This window comes from Paralichthys olivaceus, chromosome 8 (genome assembly GCF_024713975.1).
Source record: "Paralichthys olivaceus isolate ysfri-2021 chromosome 8, ASM2471397v2, whole genome shotgun sequence".
NCBI lineage: Eukaryota > Metazoa > Chordata > Actinopteri > Pleuronectiformes > Paralichthyidae > Paralichthys > Paralichthys olivaceus.
The window spans coordinates 9438260-9454820 of record NC_091100.1 but is presented as its reverse complement, the minus strand read 5'-3'; the positions used below and the strand labels follow the sequence as shown (position 1 = coordinate 9454820).

General features: G+C 40.4%; 1 protein-coding gene across 1 annotated transcript; it reads right to left on the bottom strand.

Annotated features, from left to right (window-relative positions):
- Window positions 1-2816: 2816 nt before the first annotated feature.
- Window positions 2817-14691, bottom strand: LOC109638384 (WW domain binding protein 1-like). Its single transcript, XM_020101361.2, has 6 exons — window positions 14365-14691; window positions 10681-10725; window positions 10249-10293; window positions 9443-9590; window positions 9039-9200; window positions 2817-8726 (listed from the first exon to the last, which is right to left on the bottom strand). Exons 1-6 carry the CDS (start codon window positions 14413-14415, stop codon window positions 7636-7638), a joined length of 1542 nt encoding a protein of 513 aa, XP_019956920.1. The 5' UTR covers window positions 14416-14691; the 3' UTR covers window positions 2817-7635.
- Window positions 14692-16561: the final 1870 nt, after the last annotated feature.

Here is a 16561-nt window from a genome sequence, read left to right as displayed (position 1 = left end):
ACTAGGAATTTGACACCTAGTTCGTGTACTAGTATGTGTACTTTACAAGACAGTAGTGCACTGGACAATAGTGTTGTACAAATATGGATCGATGACATACAAGTTACTTATATGGGTGAATCAGAGTGCAAAGTTACTGGATCAAGTATGGATCATTATGTACATGATGCATATATATGTGAATCTTATGACAGCAGTGATTTGTATAATGCACAGTATATACAGTCTGCTTAGATTTATACTGGTACAGGTATAGTAAGAAACTATAACTACATTTTATTTGTAGTATGAGGTCTTTTTTATTATTTTTACTTCAGAAATGTTGTTTTTTATAAATTGACAATTTTATAAAATTGAATTTGTATCTGTGATACAATAAAATCATCAATAAATTCATATAAGCAAAGTATAAAAGTCTCCTCTCTTCTTTTCCATCATATTAATGTGTTCATGTGCAGTATTGTGAAGTATTGTGAAGTATTGTGTTTGTACTTTGTAAGTATTTTTCTCTGATGTACACTGTTTTTGTCCAGAAATGTTTTCATTAATTAAGGTGGATCAGTTTAACAAAGTCAATTCATTTTAATTATAGGCTTCTCAGCCTCTATAATGTGGATGTGTTTATGGGGATTGCTGCCCAATGCAGTGGCTGCTGGATGAATGGAAAACGGTAGGTGGTGTAAACAGACCTCCTACAGACCACAGGACTGTGTGTTCCCCTCAGTCCTGTGGTTTCAGCCTCACCCTGTTCAAAGCACTGCTTCCTCTATTCACAAGTTGAGCTTATATACAACACGAGTTTGTTCATTTGATTTACTTGAAAATAAATAGATTTGCTGTGATCTAGGGTTTTGTGTTGATGAAATGGTTGTGTCCTATTTCTGGACAGTCGTGGATCTTCTGTTTATTGTTGCATGTCCTTTTCTCCTCACTCCCTTGGTATCTCCTACCTATCAAAAAAAAACAACTTCTTTGCATGATTTTAGAAGGAACTTGCTGTACATGTCAAAATCATACCACTTGATGGCGCTATAACCTATGCAGCTTAGCTCTTCATTGATTACAGAACTCAGTGTATATATTTATCAATATCTGGGGGAAATATCCAAGTTTTAAAACTATTTCCTGTATTTTTTTTATCCCATTTTGATTCCTCTCGTGGTTTGCATCACAATATAGTAGCTGGTCCACGAAAACATATCAGCAGGTAATGATCATGACTGGATAACAAACAAATAATAGCTAACCGTGTTCCAGCCCGGGTCCTTCAATGCTTCCATATTGACAAATTGTGTTTAATTCCATCAGTCGTGCATAAATATCACAGAGGAGATCAACACATGACCCCTGTAGGGCACAACCATTTTCTTGAGTGTTTTTAGGGAATACAGACCTTGCTGTGTTTTGAGGGAAAGCCCCCAAGTGAACCTGCACCTATGTCCTCTTATGCAACATTTTTACTCAAGACTGAAATAATGACACTCTTTAAATTGGAATTTGAGCCTCAGGAAATAAAGTAGGACCCACCTTAAGGCCTCTCGTCATGTAAGTGGATTTTGCAGTTTGGTCAAACATTATTCTGAGCAAATGCACCGTTAAATTGATGAATTTTAAAGTTCACTCCGGAGCTTTTGTGGCCCCTGGAGTTTTGGGTGTCAAATGTCAGCTGTGACTGATCGGTATCATCCAGCCTTGGTGATATTGAGTAATACGTCAGGTGGGGCAGCAAATTACTGAATTTGAGAAGAACAATGAGAGAGGACAGGCCTGGTCAATGCCAGTGATACACAACAAGCATGTGCTTTTCACTAACAAAAGACTGTCAGTGTTCGTATACATTTATCTTTTCTCTAGAGTTCTCCACCATTTAAAAACATTTCAAAACTTATGAGCTTCCTGTCTCTGGTCTGACTCTGAACAAATGGTCCGTGCATTCATCTCCAGAAGATTAGTTTACTGAAATGCAATTTTACAGGGCTTTCCGAACAATAACTGGGCTCCAGCTCATCGAGAATGCTGCAGTGTGAGCTAGGTGGGAATATAAGAAAATAGGACATGTCACACCTGTTCTGAAAACACTTCACTGGCTAACAGAATAGAATTGATTTTAAAGTATTGCTGCTTGTTTACATGGCTCGTATGGCTGCTGGATAAATTTCTGAGCTGCTCACTGATTACAGCCCAGCCAGATCCCTCAGATCTTGAAGGATGTGTCTCCTTTATGTACTGAGAATCAAAACTAAATCGTGTGAAGGTGCATTTAATCACTATATGGTTCTAATCTCTGGAACAAACTGTCTGATGACCTGAGATCTGCTGCAACAATATCTTTTAAAAGCAAACTTAAAACATTTAATTTCTCTCATGCTTTTATTAGTTTATAGTGTGTGTGTGTGTCTGTGTATGTGTTGTAGTGGGAATTATGTACCATAGATGTGTATGTGTGCTCTATGGGTGGCTCTAAGGTTACATTATTGGTGTGGAGTGTCTATTTGTATTTTCTGATTTGTTTGTTTTCTATGGTTTCCTGTAAGGTACATCGAATCTCCCTCTATATGAAAAGTGAAATACAAATAACATTAATACATGTTGTGGATGTCAGCACTTACACATCTGCCCAGTAGAAATAATCACAGATTTCTTGTCTTGTGATTTACACCAATAAACGATGAAGCTTTCAAGCTTTCAAGTGTGGCCTGATGATTCATCCTGAGTGTGACAGAAGCTGCCTCATGAGTGGGTGAAGAAGTTTTTCATTATCTGTATTTCAAAGCAGAACACTGCTGGTAGAATGCTCAGAAAAGCACAGACACGTGTTCATTAGCACTTGTAATCGTTTATTTTTACACAAAATCCACAGTTTTTGTTGAATAAAGCAGATGTCAGTGTCCAAAATGGCAGAAAAGAGCATCAATAAAAAAAAAACTCAAATGGAAGAAACCTAAAAATCCCACCATCTAAAAAAAGCACCAAAACATGTGCAACCAAATATATATGTATATTTATATATATCTTAAAACGTGAGAGCATCGCATTGTTTGATTTTTACGGCAGAGTGTGCAACAGAAATCTCTACGCTATACACCAAGATACAAAATCAACTTGATATTCATGATGACAGAAAAATGTTTGGGTGTTTATATCGACAAATATCATGTCAACGAATACCAACTACACTCAACTTTGGCTTCATAATAAGCGACAGTGATTCAACAGCACGACAACACACGGCTGACGATTACTCCCCCACACATAGCACACTGAAGAGCTGCAGGTAGAACTGCACAAAGATACCCTCAAAGAACACCACATGTTGTAGTAATATTAATCTGTACTATTCCACACACGATCACATACAGATATAAATCCTGCGCTCCCCGTCGCTGCAGGAGTAAGAAGGAGAAGTTTCATAAACAGCCTTGAGTGTTCCCGCATCAGCAGGTTTTTCATGTTTTGTTGGTTCCTTGCAAACTAGATTAGCCGAGAGAGTGGGCTCTCTGTGTATTGTGTTCTTTTTTTTTCTTCTGCTCATCAATTCTTGGCATTACAAAATAACGTCAGTACAAATATAGAGTAGATACTATCTCGATAAGGAAAAGTAAACAGTCCTTTGCAGTCAAAACTCAGCGAGGTAACAGTCTTGTATCAGGCCTTGGCCTACACTGTGGAAATGAGGGTAGAGTTGGGGGCGTTTTCTCAGTTCACACTAAACTTGCTCCACAGACACTGAACTCAGTTTGGCTTTGATGTGAAATCAGAGTCGGGGTAAAACTGGCTCCGGTTTGTGAATCTTGTGTTAAATTCAAGTCACAGAGCTAAACATGTGTTTTTCAAATGATCATCATAAAACGCAGGCCATTTAATGACACTATCATCATCGACTTCTCTGTTCTGCTCTGGAGTCCACGGTACAATAACAGATTTTTTGTATTTTTTAAAAAAACTTTATTTCTTACCTTTGATGTTTCCCACACAAAAAAATATATAAATTAATGAAATGTTTTTATTACCATGTATGATGAATATAACCTATGGCCAAACCATATAGGCTTAAAGGATACTACTAATTCATAAAAGCCAGATCCAGAGTGTTGCGCACTACAAAACTACACAACAAAAACCAAAAGAGTATTTCTTACATATGGTTTTCTAGCATGATTTCTTAATTATACAGTACATTTACTTCCATGAACATGTCCTGAATAATTCTGCCATAATTAATTTAGCCTTTTAGTTGAAAATAAAAGTAAATTTTTAATTCATCATCGTATGCACAATTCAAATGTAAATGGTGCTTTTAATTTCTTACAAAATGCAGTAATTTTGCTCCTTAATGTTGCAGCCAACAAAATTACAAAATGTATTAATACTTAACATATAAGTCAATGCCAAATAATAGCATTATTTTCTATAAAAACAATAAATCACAAATATAGGAAACAAATTTCAGTTAATGCCATGCAAATAAAGCAAGGATTTAAGTTCTTGCTAAACTATTGATGTGGAATTAAAAAACACAACTTGGGTTAAAAATCTATTATAAAATGCAGTGGAAGGATGTTGGTTTTATATTTAGTTTTTATTTATCAAGATCAACAGAAGAGACTTTGAAGAGTCCAGAAATATCCTCAGGATTTTCTGAAACTGTCGGCTACTTATCCTTCAGAAAGACAAATGTGTCGCTATGTGACTCAAACGTAATGTTCATGCATGAGAGACACAAACCGGGTCGAAGGTAAAACCAGAAAATCTAAGTTTGCACTTGGAAACCTTAAGCCAAAGGCATTTAACTGTTATGCTGTGTACAATCTAGGGCCTCTGCCCGGCACAGCTCACGGATTCATAATGAAGAGGTAAATGTCTTTTTTCACAACAGTTCATTTCCTATCAACCAGCATTAACTAGAATAAGGAAAAAAAAAAGTGTGAATACTATTGCTAAATACTATTTTTGCAAGTCTCATGTGTACTGCGTATATTTTGTAAAGAGACTGCTGTAAGCACTGCTAGAATAATGTTGGATGTACGACTATACACAATTTACAGAAAACACACAAATTCACATAGCAGCATTAAAAACTTTAGTATGTCTAACAGAAAGTCTATTTTCATCTAGGCACCATATACTTTAATTTAAAAAAAACCTCTAGACTATTGAAAATAAAAATAATAACTTTTCTTTGAGCTAAAGCTAAAAACACTTACAGCAGCCCAAAGGCTTTTCTGCTGATATGTCACCTCTGTAACGCCTGGGAGTCACTGCACAAGAGATTTGAACAGAGATCAAGATGACTGCAACACAAACCTACTTGCTCTCCCTGGAAACACATGATTTGTCTTTAACCAATAAAAGATATCGCAGAGACAAATCGACTCAATGTTTTTACAAAGAGCTACAAATCACTTGAAACCCTCAGGCGAGTCATTGTCGCACTGGGCCAAGGACACATTGAAGTGGCCTTGAGTCAATGAACCCCAGAGACACAAACTACAGCAGGACAGACATGTTCAAAAATGTGATTTGAGACCTTCCCTCCTCTCTCTGACACTCGATTCTCGAGTACATTTTGTACCGAGGATCAATCACAAGAGAACACGTGCTGCTCCTGCTAAGCAGCACCGAGACTAACCCTCGCATAATCCTAGGACATACACAGAGTCAATCAAAAGGTTTCACGCTCCACCAACAGGCAGAGACATCAGCGGCACACGCCGTACGACTGGAATATCAACCGACGAGTGGTTTTATATACAAACCAGGACACGTTAAGAGAAAAGCAGTCTCAGATTAGTCAGTTTTCAAAATAAAAGCATCACACTGACTGGGACTGTAAACCCTCACTTCATGCATTTACACATTTAGTTTTTTACCTCCGCCAATGACATCATGTTTTCTTCTGTGTGTGTTTGTTTGTTAATTAGCAGCATTACACAAAAAACGATTTCCACAAAACTTGGTGGAAGGATGTGGTGTGGGTCAAAGAAGAACCCATTACATTTTGGTGCGGATCCAGGATTTTTTTCCTCTTTCTTTAACAGAGATCTTTATGAAAAAACAAATATTCCTTATATATGTATCAGAGAAAAGATATTTTTCCTGTGTTTGATGTAAAGAGTTTGCAGAACACCTCTCAATATGCATTAAGGTGATAAAGTGGCCAATCAGCTTTGGCGGAGGTATACGATCTCCAAGTGCCCTTCGAAGCATTACTCAGCTGGGACAGACATCACATTTCAAGCCCATGTCTGCCAGTTTGCGTTGCCTTTTCCAGACTCTTTCAGTCGAGCAACATGCGATAAAAAAATCTCCGTAAACATCTTCAATATATATATTTTTTTTTTGTCACTGCAATTACCTTTTACATTCATGATCAGTGATGAGATTAGGCTTAAAGTTTCTGCCTTGTTTAAAAACTCAACGGTCCAATTGCCCCGCAAAAAAATGGCAACGACCGAACAGGAACATGTTCGAACACGTTACATCCAAAGTCAAACAGTATTCATGTAACAGTCTGAAACATCAAGGTATAATCATTGTAAAGCTTTGCCACCCATACATTTTGAAATCAATGTTTGCATCCTATTTTTCCTTAAGGGAACAATAGAAGACAAAATGTATAAAACACACACACACACACACACACACACAGACCTTGAATCAGTCACAATAGATGCCTCTGTCGTTAGTTCCTCTGGTAAACAGAGGGAACAGGCTGGTGAAAGTAAAAAGTCACCCGACAAGAAATAAATCATCTGAAATATTTTAGTGATCAATATATATTCAAAAATTAGAAGCCAGTAGATTCAAAGATATAACTCCTGTTTTCAATCTGCTCTGTTGAAAATAACCTGTTGCACAATCTTACTTCAGGTACTGTAGGTGTTATTTTCTTTGAATTACAAAGGTCAGTTAATGATAACCACTTAAGTTTATGGTTACAGATGCTGATCAAATAGCATATAGAACATGGTATACTGCTGTACTGCCACTGACAGTGGTTCCAAACATTCATGACCCTGTAAATTAAAGAACATTTTCTTGAGATCCATCTTACGTTGCATAAATTGATAAGTTGTGAGCAGCTCAACCCAAATATGGATTTTTCGCTTCTCAGATTGTTTACGATCAGGGAAATATTGGAAAATTAGCACATTATTCTATACGGTAGAACACTCTTCATTTTTCCTATGGGGCTAATCCTCTCATGACCCTTTTGAGGGGTCCCGACCCCCAGGTTGGGAACCACTGACTATTTCACTGAAAACAGCTAAAATGTTATATTAGCAAGCAGAGAGATAAAAAGTAAAGGGATGTTGTCACTAAGCTACCTGCAATAACTGATTAGGTAAGCATGTGGGAAAATGAAGGAGAAAGAGAAGGAACAAGTCGTTAGCATTTTCATCATGAAAAAAAGATCTGTTTCTCCTACTATGAACCAAATCAGCCAACTACAAAATACTACTTTCAGGTTCTCGTTTGAAATAAAACACAGAGAAAACAGGTGGATCTATTCCTCGTCCTGTCTCTTGGTTTGTAACCACAAAGACCTGCAAGACTTTTCTTAGGTGATTCAACTTTTCACCTACTAGTCTTAAACTGTAACTTTGTTCAACTTCAAACTCACTGGCCGTCAGCCTACGAGGCCTCCACCGTCTTCTGGATGCCACGAGAGGAGGAGGAGACACGGCCGCGCTGCCAGACGCAGTCTTCCGAGATAGTCGACTGCCCGCCGGCCTTTGCACGGTGGGAACAGTCCACGCTGTCGTGCAGCACATCCTCCCTTTCCTTCCCCTTCACAGCCTCTTTCATATGCCCCTTCTGCAGTTCCTCCTCCTCCTGCTCCTCCCTCTTCACGTGGCAGCGACACACCTCGATGCCCGAGTCACCCGTCAGTCGTCTGTGCCGGAAATGATCCTCCTCCTCATCTTCCTCTTCTTCTTCCTCTTCTTCTAGCTTATGTTCCTCTTTGCTGCTGCTACGTGTGAACGTGGCCACATTTGATGAGATGAGCACCTGTTTGGGGGGGGGCAGCGTGGGCCTGGGGGTCGGACCATGAGGTGAAATGTCTTCTTCTTTCTCTTTCTGGACAGCCATGATTCCAAGTGGGTCTGAGAAGATGAGAGGATGGACCTGACCAGGAGGGAGGGAAGTTAACAGGGTGAGGGGAGACAGCGGGAGGCGAGAGGGCTGTGAAGGATGAGAGCGTAGAGGAAGTGAAAACGAAGGAGCTGGAGGTGAGTTTCCTTCACTGCCATTAGAGGAGCGTCTCTGCACAGGTGCGATGTCTGGAGCGGCCATAGGTAAAACATCAGGTGGAAGTTTCAATGGAAGTGGCGGGGAGGGTGTGGGTGAAAAGGTGGCGCCTACCCGTGGCACGATGGCAGAGTCGCCTCCGGCTTCGCTGGGTGTGGAGATGTGGCTGCTGTCGTACGTCTCGTCTGTCACCTGGAAGGAGAAGGAGGTGCTCGAGGGGGAGGTGAGGGAGCACGACTCGCAGGAGCAGCTGGTGTAGTTGTCAGAGCTCTGGGAGGACGTCATGCCGCTGGGGCCAGGGCCCAGGTAGGGAGGGCAGGGGTTACGGTGGTGGTGGTGATAGGGGAAGGAGGAGCTAGGACCCCCCATGCTACCACCCTGCAGGGCGAAGACGGAGCTATAAGGCGGAGGAGGGGTGCAGGGCTGTGCCGCCACCTCCTCGTAAGACGGCAACTTGAATGAAGCCAGAAAGCCTGTTAGAAACGAAACATCAGCTCAGATGTGGCATCGACTCCCACGATTACTAAGATGAGACTGGACAAACTAAACACCTTTTGAGTTTTTATGACAAATGAAGGCTACCACAGTTTCTTTTTCATGTTTGGAAGGAGACAGTGAGGTGAGGGGTGTTCAGCTGCAACATGCAATTTCAACACTAGATATCACAAAATTCTACACACTTCAACACCTCTGCATCATTTTAAACCTGGTCACACCGTGCATCTTACCTGTGTGTAGAACCGCACTCTAAAACATAACCAGTGGTGAACCTAAAGTGAACTTACTGAGGTCCAGCATTGAGGAAGGGTAGTTGCAGGCTCCGTTATAGGCGATCAGATTGATCTCTCTCTGTCTCTGCTGCTGCTGGATCCTCAGCTTGGCCCGGCGGTGGCGGTAAGCACAGAAACAGCTGAAGAGGATGAGCACCGTCCACAAGAGCCAGAACCCTGTAGCAACAGGAAATGAACACAAATGTTCGCCATTATGAAAAACAAACATTAAGGATTCTGTCTGTTATCTGAATTACATCTACACTTTACACAGTGGCCACAGGTCCAAAATGTTTTCAATACTGTTCTCAATATGTGACAGCAATGAATGCAAACATTTCATTTTGACTCTTAAAAGCTTCACAGCAGTACGAGCTGATCGATGACACAGAGGAGAAGAGGTCAGTCAGTAGACTCACACCAGAGTTCATAATAGTAGGTACAGCAGCCTGTCTCTCCGCAGCAGTGTCCCGTTTCACACAGGTAACCTGGACTGTTGTTTACTCCAGGACAGTACTTTGGGCTGACTACAGGCTGGCTACCAGAACCCCTGTGTGGCTTCACCACCTGGTGGACAAAACACCACATCACAATGTCACCACAGTGGAAAACAAAGGCAGAAGGAAAGTTGAGCTGGTTGGCATTGCTATGATTTTCCCATTCATTCTCAACCTTTTAACATAACTCATAGTCCACTTTCTCTCAGAGTTTTGAAAACCATTAGAGGCAGATGAAAGCTCCAGAAAAAGGTGGATCATTAACCTTTCATCTCCATATCATAGTTGCATATTTACACACAAAAAGCAACATTAAGATTCATTTGGAGTTGTATTAGCATCCATTTAATTAAACAGATATTCCCTTTCTCCAATATTTAATAGTATTTCTGCTGTGAGCCTGGAATTGTACCAAATCTGTATAGTAGCAGAACCAATCGGCTTAGAGAAGACATATTATGCTCATATTCAGTTTCATGATTTGAATTTGGGTTATTACCTCATTACATCATCACTTTCCTCAAACTGTTAATTGCTGCAGCTCTTCTTTTCAGCCTCTGTCTGAAACATTTGTTTTTAGCTCCTGTTCCTTTAAGGGAATCCTTTCACATGAATCCATCGTTCATTAAACAAAAAATATTGATTAGAGCACCTTTAAGAATATTTTATAAACTGTGTTTTACAGCAGCTACAGGTCAAGGCAAAATGAGGCTGAAGAAATCTCCCACCTTATTCACTGTGCGCATGTCGGTCTCCTTCTGAGAAACAGCCACCTAAAATGAGAAATGAAATCATCCCTGTGAGTATGACACTTACATCTCAGTCATTAGCGCGTCACTGTGAAGGACACAGGCAAGTGAGGAACTTAACCCAGACATTAGATATTTAATGTGCGACACAGAGTAAAAACATGCTGGTGATTCTAAATGTTAAGGGAAAGATGTGTGTCCATGAGCAGTAATAACGCTGCAGGAGGAGGTTTCTAAATCTGCTATGTACATAGTAACCACACATGAGACTGAAGTGCTAACAAATGATTATGAATTGTCATAGCAACCACCGTGGTAACACTCGGAGGCATTTTTCACACATGTTGACAACGTTTTATTTCCTCTAGTGGTATGAGGTGTTTAGTAGTGGTTGAAGGTCGAGCTCAGTACCGTGGCAGCTTCGGTTCCGTCCAGCCCCTGCAGGGACATGGTCATCTGGAAGAGATGAGGACGTGCAATGGTTAAGACGGAGACATGAGACCACGTAAATGGAAAGAAGAAAAACAAAAAATTATTCTCTGTCTTCATTTTAATCAAGCATGACAAAAAATAAGTCCACTAAAAGATTACTTTCCACTCAGGGGACGTTGGCTGACGCTGACGCTGACACACACACACACACACACACACACACACACACACACACACACACACACACACACACCTAACCTTTGTCTCCTCTGAGGGTTGAGGAACCAGACAGAGGACACGAGCTCCCAGACACACCTTGAAAATCTTGTATATCCTCTTTCCGTCTCTTTCCTCTCGTCTTTTTAAAGGTCCATGGGAAATGTACACACAAATCCCAAATCCCAAAAGCTGACTTGTTGAAATTGTTGTATAATTGTTGTTTTAAAAAAGCACTTATTATTTCAAACATCTGAGAAGCTGGAATCAGCTGATCTTTTGACATTTTGCTGGATAACTAAATTAATTGATAAATCAGCAATTGAAATGTATTCTTTTTTTTGTTGATCAAGTAATCAACATCCAACAGCATCCTGGTTTTCATAAAAGAGTTAATAATACATGATAATAAATGTACATTTTAACTAAATAAACATAAACTTTTGTATGTATGTCATGTAAGTATATAACAGCTGGTCATTAAAAATGTTTTAAGAATTGTAGCAATGAATAAACCTACATTACTATTAGACTGGCCTGTCCACAATATAAAGGACAGAGGTTGGTACACAGGCACCATTAGTGAATAATCATATAAGTATGTGTCTCTGAATACTACCTGCAGTGGTAATGAATACTACAGTTGCATGCTATGCCTATTTAAATACAATGCAGGCCCACTGTGAGTAAAAGAAAAATGTGTGTGGGGGGGGGGGGGGGGGCCCCACTGTTGAAAAAACGTGGAGACAATGGGGGCCCAGAACCTTGTTTAATACCAGGCCTGCAGCCATGCTTTGTTAAAAGCTCATCCCGTCATGAGTGTTTGTGTGTGTGTGTGTGTGTGTGTGTGTGTCTGTGTGCCAAATTTCAGAAAGCAACTAACTACACATTCCGCTCTTAGGCTGCAAATCCCATCCCCTGGTCGCTACTGCAAAGACTCTGACTCACAATATTGTGCAAGATGACAGTGTTCATCTCTGGGATGTATTGGCTTCATTTCTGGATAGTGGGAGGAAGTGGAGACGTGTTGTCCATCTTTATACACAGTGTGTATAATGAATATGATCATCAGCGTTTATCTTAGAGACACTCATATTTTCTATTATAGATCCTTTATAACTGTGCATTGTAAACGTCAGCACCTGATGCATCCACAGGTTGAATCTCGGGTTGAAAACTGCACAACAAGAGCACAATATCCAATCAAGGACAAACACTGCACCCTGCATGGGACAGAAACTGCCAAATACTGATCTGATGGCAGGCAGCACTATATGTGTGAACACATATTCTTCACTGCTAATAAGGATGGGTACATTTTTGATACTATAGTGTGAAAAGAACATTCAATAATGTATGATCTATCTTTCTTCAAAGAAGCAGTAGCTGCAAGTACTTGAATGTTTTCAATATTCTGTTATATAAATAGATAATCAAGTGACTGCTTCAAGATTTCTTAATCTAAATCTTTTAAGCTTATATAGCTTACATATATATATATAAACTCAAGGTCCAATTGTCCCCTTATGAGAACACATTTAAATTCTTTATTTGGATCTGCACCAAACTGCACACACTCATAAATATCCCCTCAACATGACAGAATTTTACATCCAGATCCCTGAATCATTCCCTGAGAAATCAATGAAAATGTTGAAAAGACTATCAAATCTCACAAAACATCCTTCCACTGAGTTTCATGGAAATCTATTCAGTAGTTTTTGTGTAATTCTGGAGAAAAACTAATTGCAATGAAAACATAACCTTAAAGAAGAGATCCCGTAAACTGTGTCCCTGACATTTGCAGACCACACGATACTGTGCAATAGCAAAGCGCAAGAAATCAAACAAACCATCAAACATAACCTTGGGTACTTCAACACTGAGTTTCTGTACTGTTATGAAAGTCAGAGTCATGAGAGGAAATATTCAGGCATCAATGTCAAGCTGAGTTCCTGTGGTAAACCCACCACACAGCACTGAGTACATACACGAGAGTGAGGAGATCATTCAGGAGATCATTCCGGCTTCCGCAGAGACCACCGACTAACCATGAATGATTTCCACCTCTGAGGTCCCACAGGTCTCGACAGCTCTGCAACTAATGTCACGAAAGGAAAAATGGGGAGGCTGCTGACAGGATGTATGTGTAAAATTCTGTAAACTGCCACAGAAACAGTATTTAGTGAAAGGTCACCATCTGGAAGTTAGAGACAGGAAGGTGACCGCCAGCACAGAAAACTCGATTTGATGCAATGGAGTCAAGTTAATGTACAAGGATGTTAAAACCATAAAACTGAAGTGTATATCTGTGATCTGTTCTGTGAACATGAAGGATGTTAATACGATGTCAGAACAGGCTCTGTCAGACTGAATTCATAAAAAACAGGAACACTTTCTTCCCCTATGCTTCCTGTATGGTCCTGTTCAGACCTGCTGGTGTAAACATTCGTCACAGGTGATCCAATCCCAAACGGACGGCTCGGGTCTGATCCCTCAGGACGGATGTTAAACCAGGGTGTGAACAGGGCCTCAGACAACATAAGAAGCGACTTCTTTAAAAAAAAATCTTGCACGCTCAGAACAAAAGTGAATATTGAGGAACAAATGATATTTCCACGGAAGCAACTAAATATTTTTTTAATGGCCAACAACAATTAGACACATGAGAATATTGACCTTTGTCAAAATCTACAGTTCTCATCATCCATGTTAACTGAGTTGTTCAACGATATAATATTTGTTGATTGATCTGTTTTTCTCTGATTATACACTGTTATTCTCTGTAGTAATATGTTGGCCAGTTATTTCTGACTTTATAAATTCTTATACTCTGATTGCATTTCTAGTCTTATATTACACACTGTTGTGCCAATGGAGCGACTTTGACTCAAATCATTATCAGATTTCATGTCAGACTCAGTTTTGTTTTGTGTCTGCATTAGAAATAATTTCACAATCACTTGCAGCCTTTGTCTGTAGTCTACTTTCACAGTTTGGAAACCCAGTGCATCCAGCTGCCTGGAACCATGTGGAGGCCTGCTCAACCCAAACCTCTGCCCTGAACCAAAACCAAAACTATAGCACCATAATCATTTCAAATCACGCACTCATTCTTGTCCTGCACAGTGAGTCCCTCTTGCAGGGGAAACCTCAACACTGGCCTATAATTAGATGTTGTTCCATTGACCCCACCATCACAGACTGTCTTTCTTTCCACTGACTACAAGCAAACAAATGACTGACTTCACTCAACACCAACCATTTCACTGCAGTGGAGCAAATATGCAACTATCGCTGAGACATGAGACAGGTGAAGAGATGGAGGAAGGAAAAGACAGAAGACGAATGCAACAACAACAACAGGAGATAAAAAGCGTGTTGCTCTGCAGAGTCACTGAAGCCCAGCTGTTGACAGCAGTGTGCGTGTGTGTTTGTGTGTTTTACCTCCTCAGCCTTCACCCCGAGGCAGAATGTCAACTTCTTCTCAGGATCCATGTCCGCAGCTGAATACCGAGCCGAGCAGAGGAATGAAAGCCGCAGAGGAGGGACGTTTTTCGGTTAGACCCCCATCACCGCACCGCTGTCCCACTCCACCACAGACACGGCGGCCTCTCCATCCGCCATTCCCCCGGACAGACGCATGCACCGCCGGACTGACGGACGGAAGGATGCCCCCTCTCAGACTCCACCGGTCACCCGGTGTGAATCTCAGGGACGGGGCCGCGGGGTGTCACGGTGCAGACGGCCGGGTGGTGGACGGTGAGTCGCTGTAGTGGGATGTGGATGTTTCACGCTTTGTTTTCGCAGGGAGGCTGGAGCTGGGCATGATGTCATGCTTCTCCAACCCACTAACGACTTGTACGGCAGCGCTGCGGCTTTGATTGGCCGGAGCTCCCAGCAACAGCCGCACAGAGGCCGCCTCAGCCACGGACCTCAGCCGGGCTCCGTCCACACACAGTGGTGCTCTGACCCCCAGAACAACCACTGGACCACTGCACCACTGGACCACTGCACCACTGACCCACTGGACTGACATTGTACTGACACATAATTACAACAATAATGTGGACAAACAGTTTGCACAGTGAGAGATTCAACAACAGGTAGACCTATATTACAGGTAAAAATATCATTATTATTATTATTATTATTCATTTACACTTTGAAGAATTGTGTCCCCACAGCGTTGAATTATAGTTGGTATTAGGTCTGAGCGATGGAACTTTAATATCATTATTAATTTACATTATGAAGAATTGTGTCCCCACAGTGTCTTAACAGTCAGTGTCTTCTTGTCCTGAACCACTGGTCTGTTTTGAGTCTGGCCACTCAGTGCTTGCACTCTTCTCGTGGGACTCCTCCTTTTACTATGACCTTTGATATTTAGAATATACTGTTGATAACAAACAGCAGGAGACAATGTTGGTTGGGTTCTTCCAACATTGTAGTTTTGCAGGTGTGGTGGAGAGGTGTGTGTGTTTCTTCAAAGAATAAAACTTGTTGATTTATGTGTGAAACTGAGGGAAAATGTCGGTTTTCCCATCAGCAACCAAGTGCGAACATAATTACAGCAGTTTTTTGTACTGTAACACTAACTTGGCAAAAAAATACAGATGCATATTAGAGCTGTAACAAATTATTTTCTCAAATAATCATTCTCTGGTGAGGTTCTTTGAGTATTTTCTGTTTTATTGGTCTTGTGTAAGTCAACACATCATCAACAGTCCAATGAGAAGTGTTGAGTTTTGTAATAAGAGCAATGCCATGGAAAATATAATCAAATACAATTCTATACACATTTGAAATATTCTAGGCAAAATAAAAGTGCAATAAAATCAACAGTTCTTTTAGGTGTATTTAAAGGCTGTCAATGTGTAATACTTCTTTTAGTAGTATCATGTACTGGCATATCAATGACAGTTTATGCCTAAATATTCACAAGAGGGCAGCAGAGTACACAATATCACTTTAGGTGATGTGTGTCTGCATGTGAAGTAAAATCAATGACATGAAGTGTGTGTGTGTGTGTGTGTGTGTGTGTGTGTGTTGCGTCAGTGAGGGGTGTTAGTATGTAACCATATAATGTTTTATACGATCCATCCACCCATCCTCTATCCATCTTATCTGTTGATGGGCTGGTGACAATCCCAGGTCACTTTGGGCTAGAGTCAATTAATCAGTAATTAAAAATAAAACATTTCCAAAAGTTTCTCAAACAACTAGTTGGGTTTAAACTATTAAAACAGTTTTGAGTTCAGTTTTGTTTGTGATTCTATTTTAATATTGGACAAAATAAGAAGTGAAAATGCTAAGAAAAGCTGCTTCCCTTTGTAAATATTGGATTCTGCATTTGTCTCTATATTTGTTTAAAACAGTCTAATCATATGAGTAGCCTCCATCTCAGTAAAAGAATCCACTCGGAGTTACTGTAATTCTCTCAGGCATTGTAGAGAAGATGTTTGGCCAGCTGCCTTCACACACGTACACTTCCTACCACATGGCCACACACATGTACACGCACACCCACTCATAAGAGCAACAAATACATTATGAAGGAAGTTGTATATGCAACGATTCATTTACTATTAATAAACTATGCTGTGATACATAGACAAATGTGTGTTTTGTAGGTTTTTGCATG

Bases quoted from the DNA above. Each gene is read 5' to 3' on its own strand.
- LOC109638384 (XM_020101361.2), bottom strand. From the start codon at position 14,415: ATGGATCCTGAGAAGAAGTTGACATTCTGCCTCGGGGTGAAGGCTGAG. The intron at 10,726-14,364 runs GTAAAACACACA...CATCTCTTCCAG, and splicing joins TCGGGGTGAAGGCTGAGGAG to ATGACCATGTCCCTGCAGGG. The intron at 9,591-10,248 runs GTGGGAGATTTC...TTTGTCCACCAG, and splicing joins ACATGCGCACAGTGAATAAG to GTGGTGAAGCCACACAGGGG.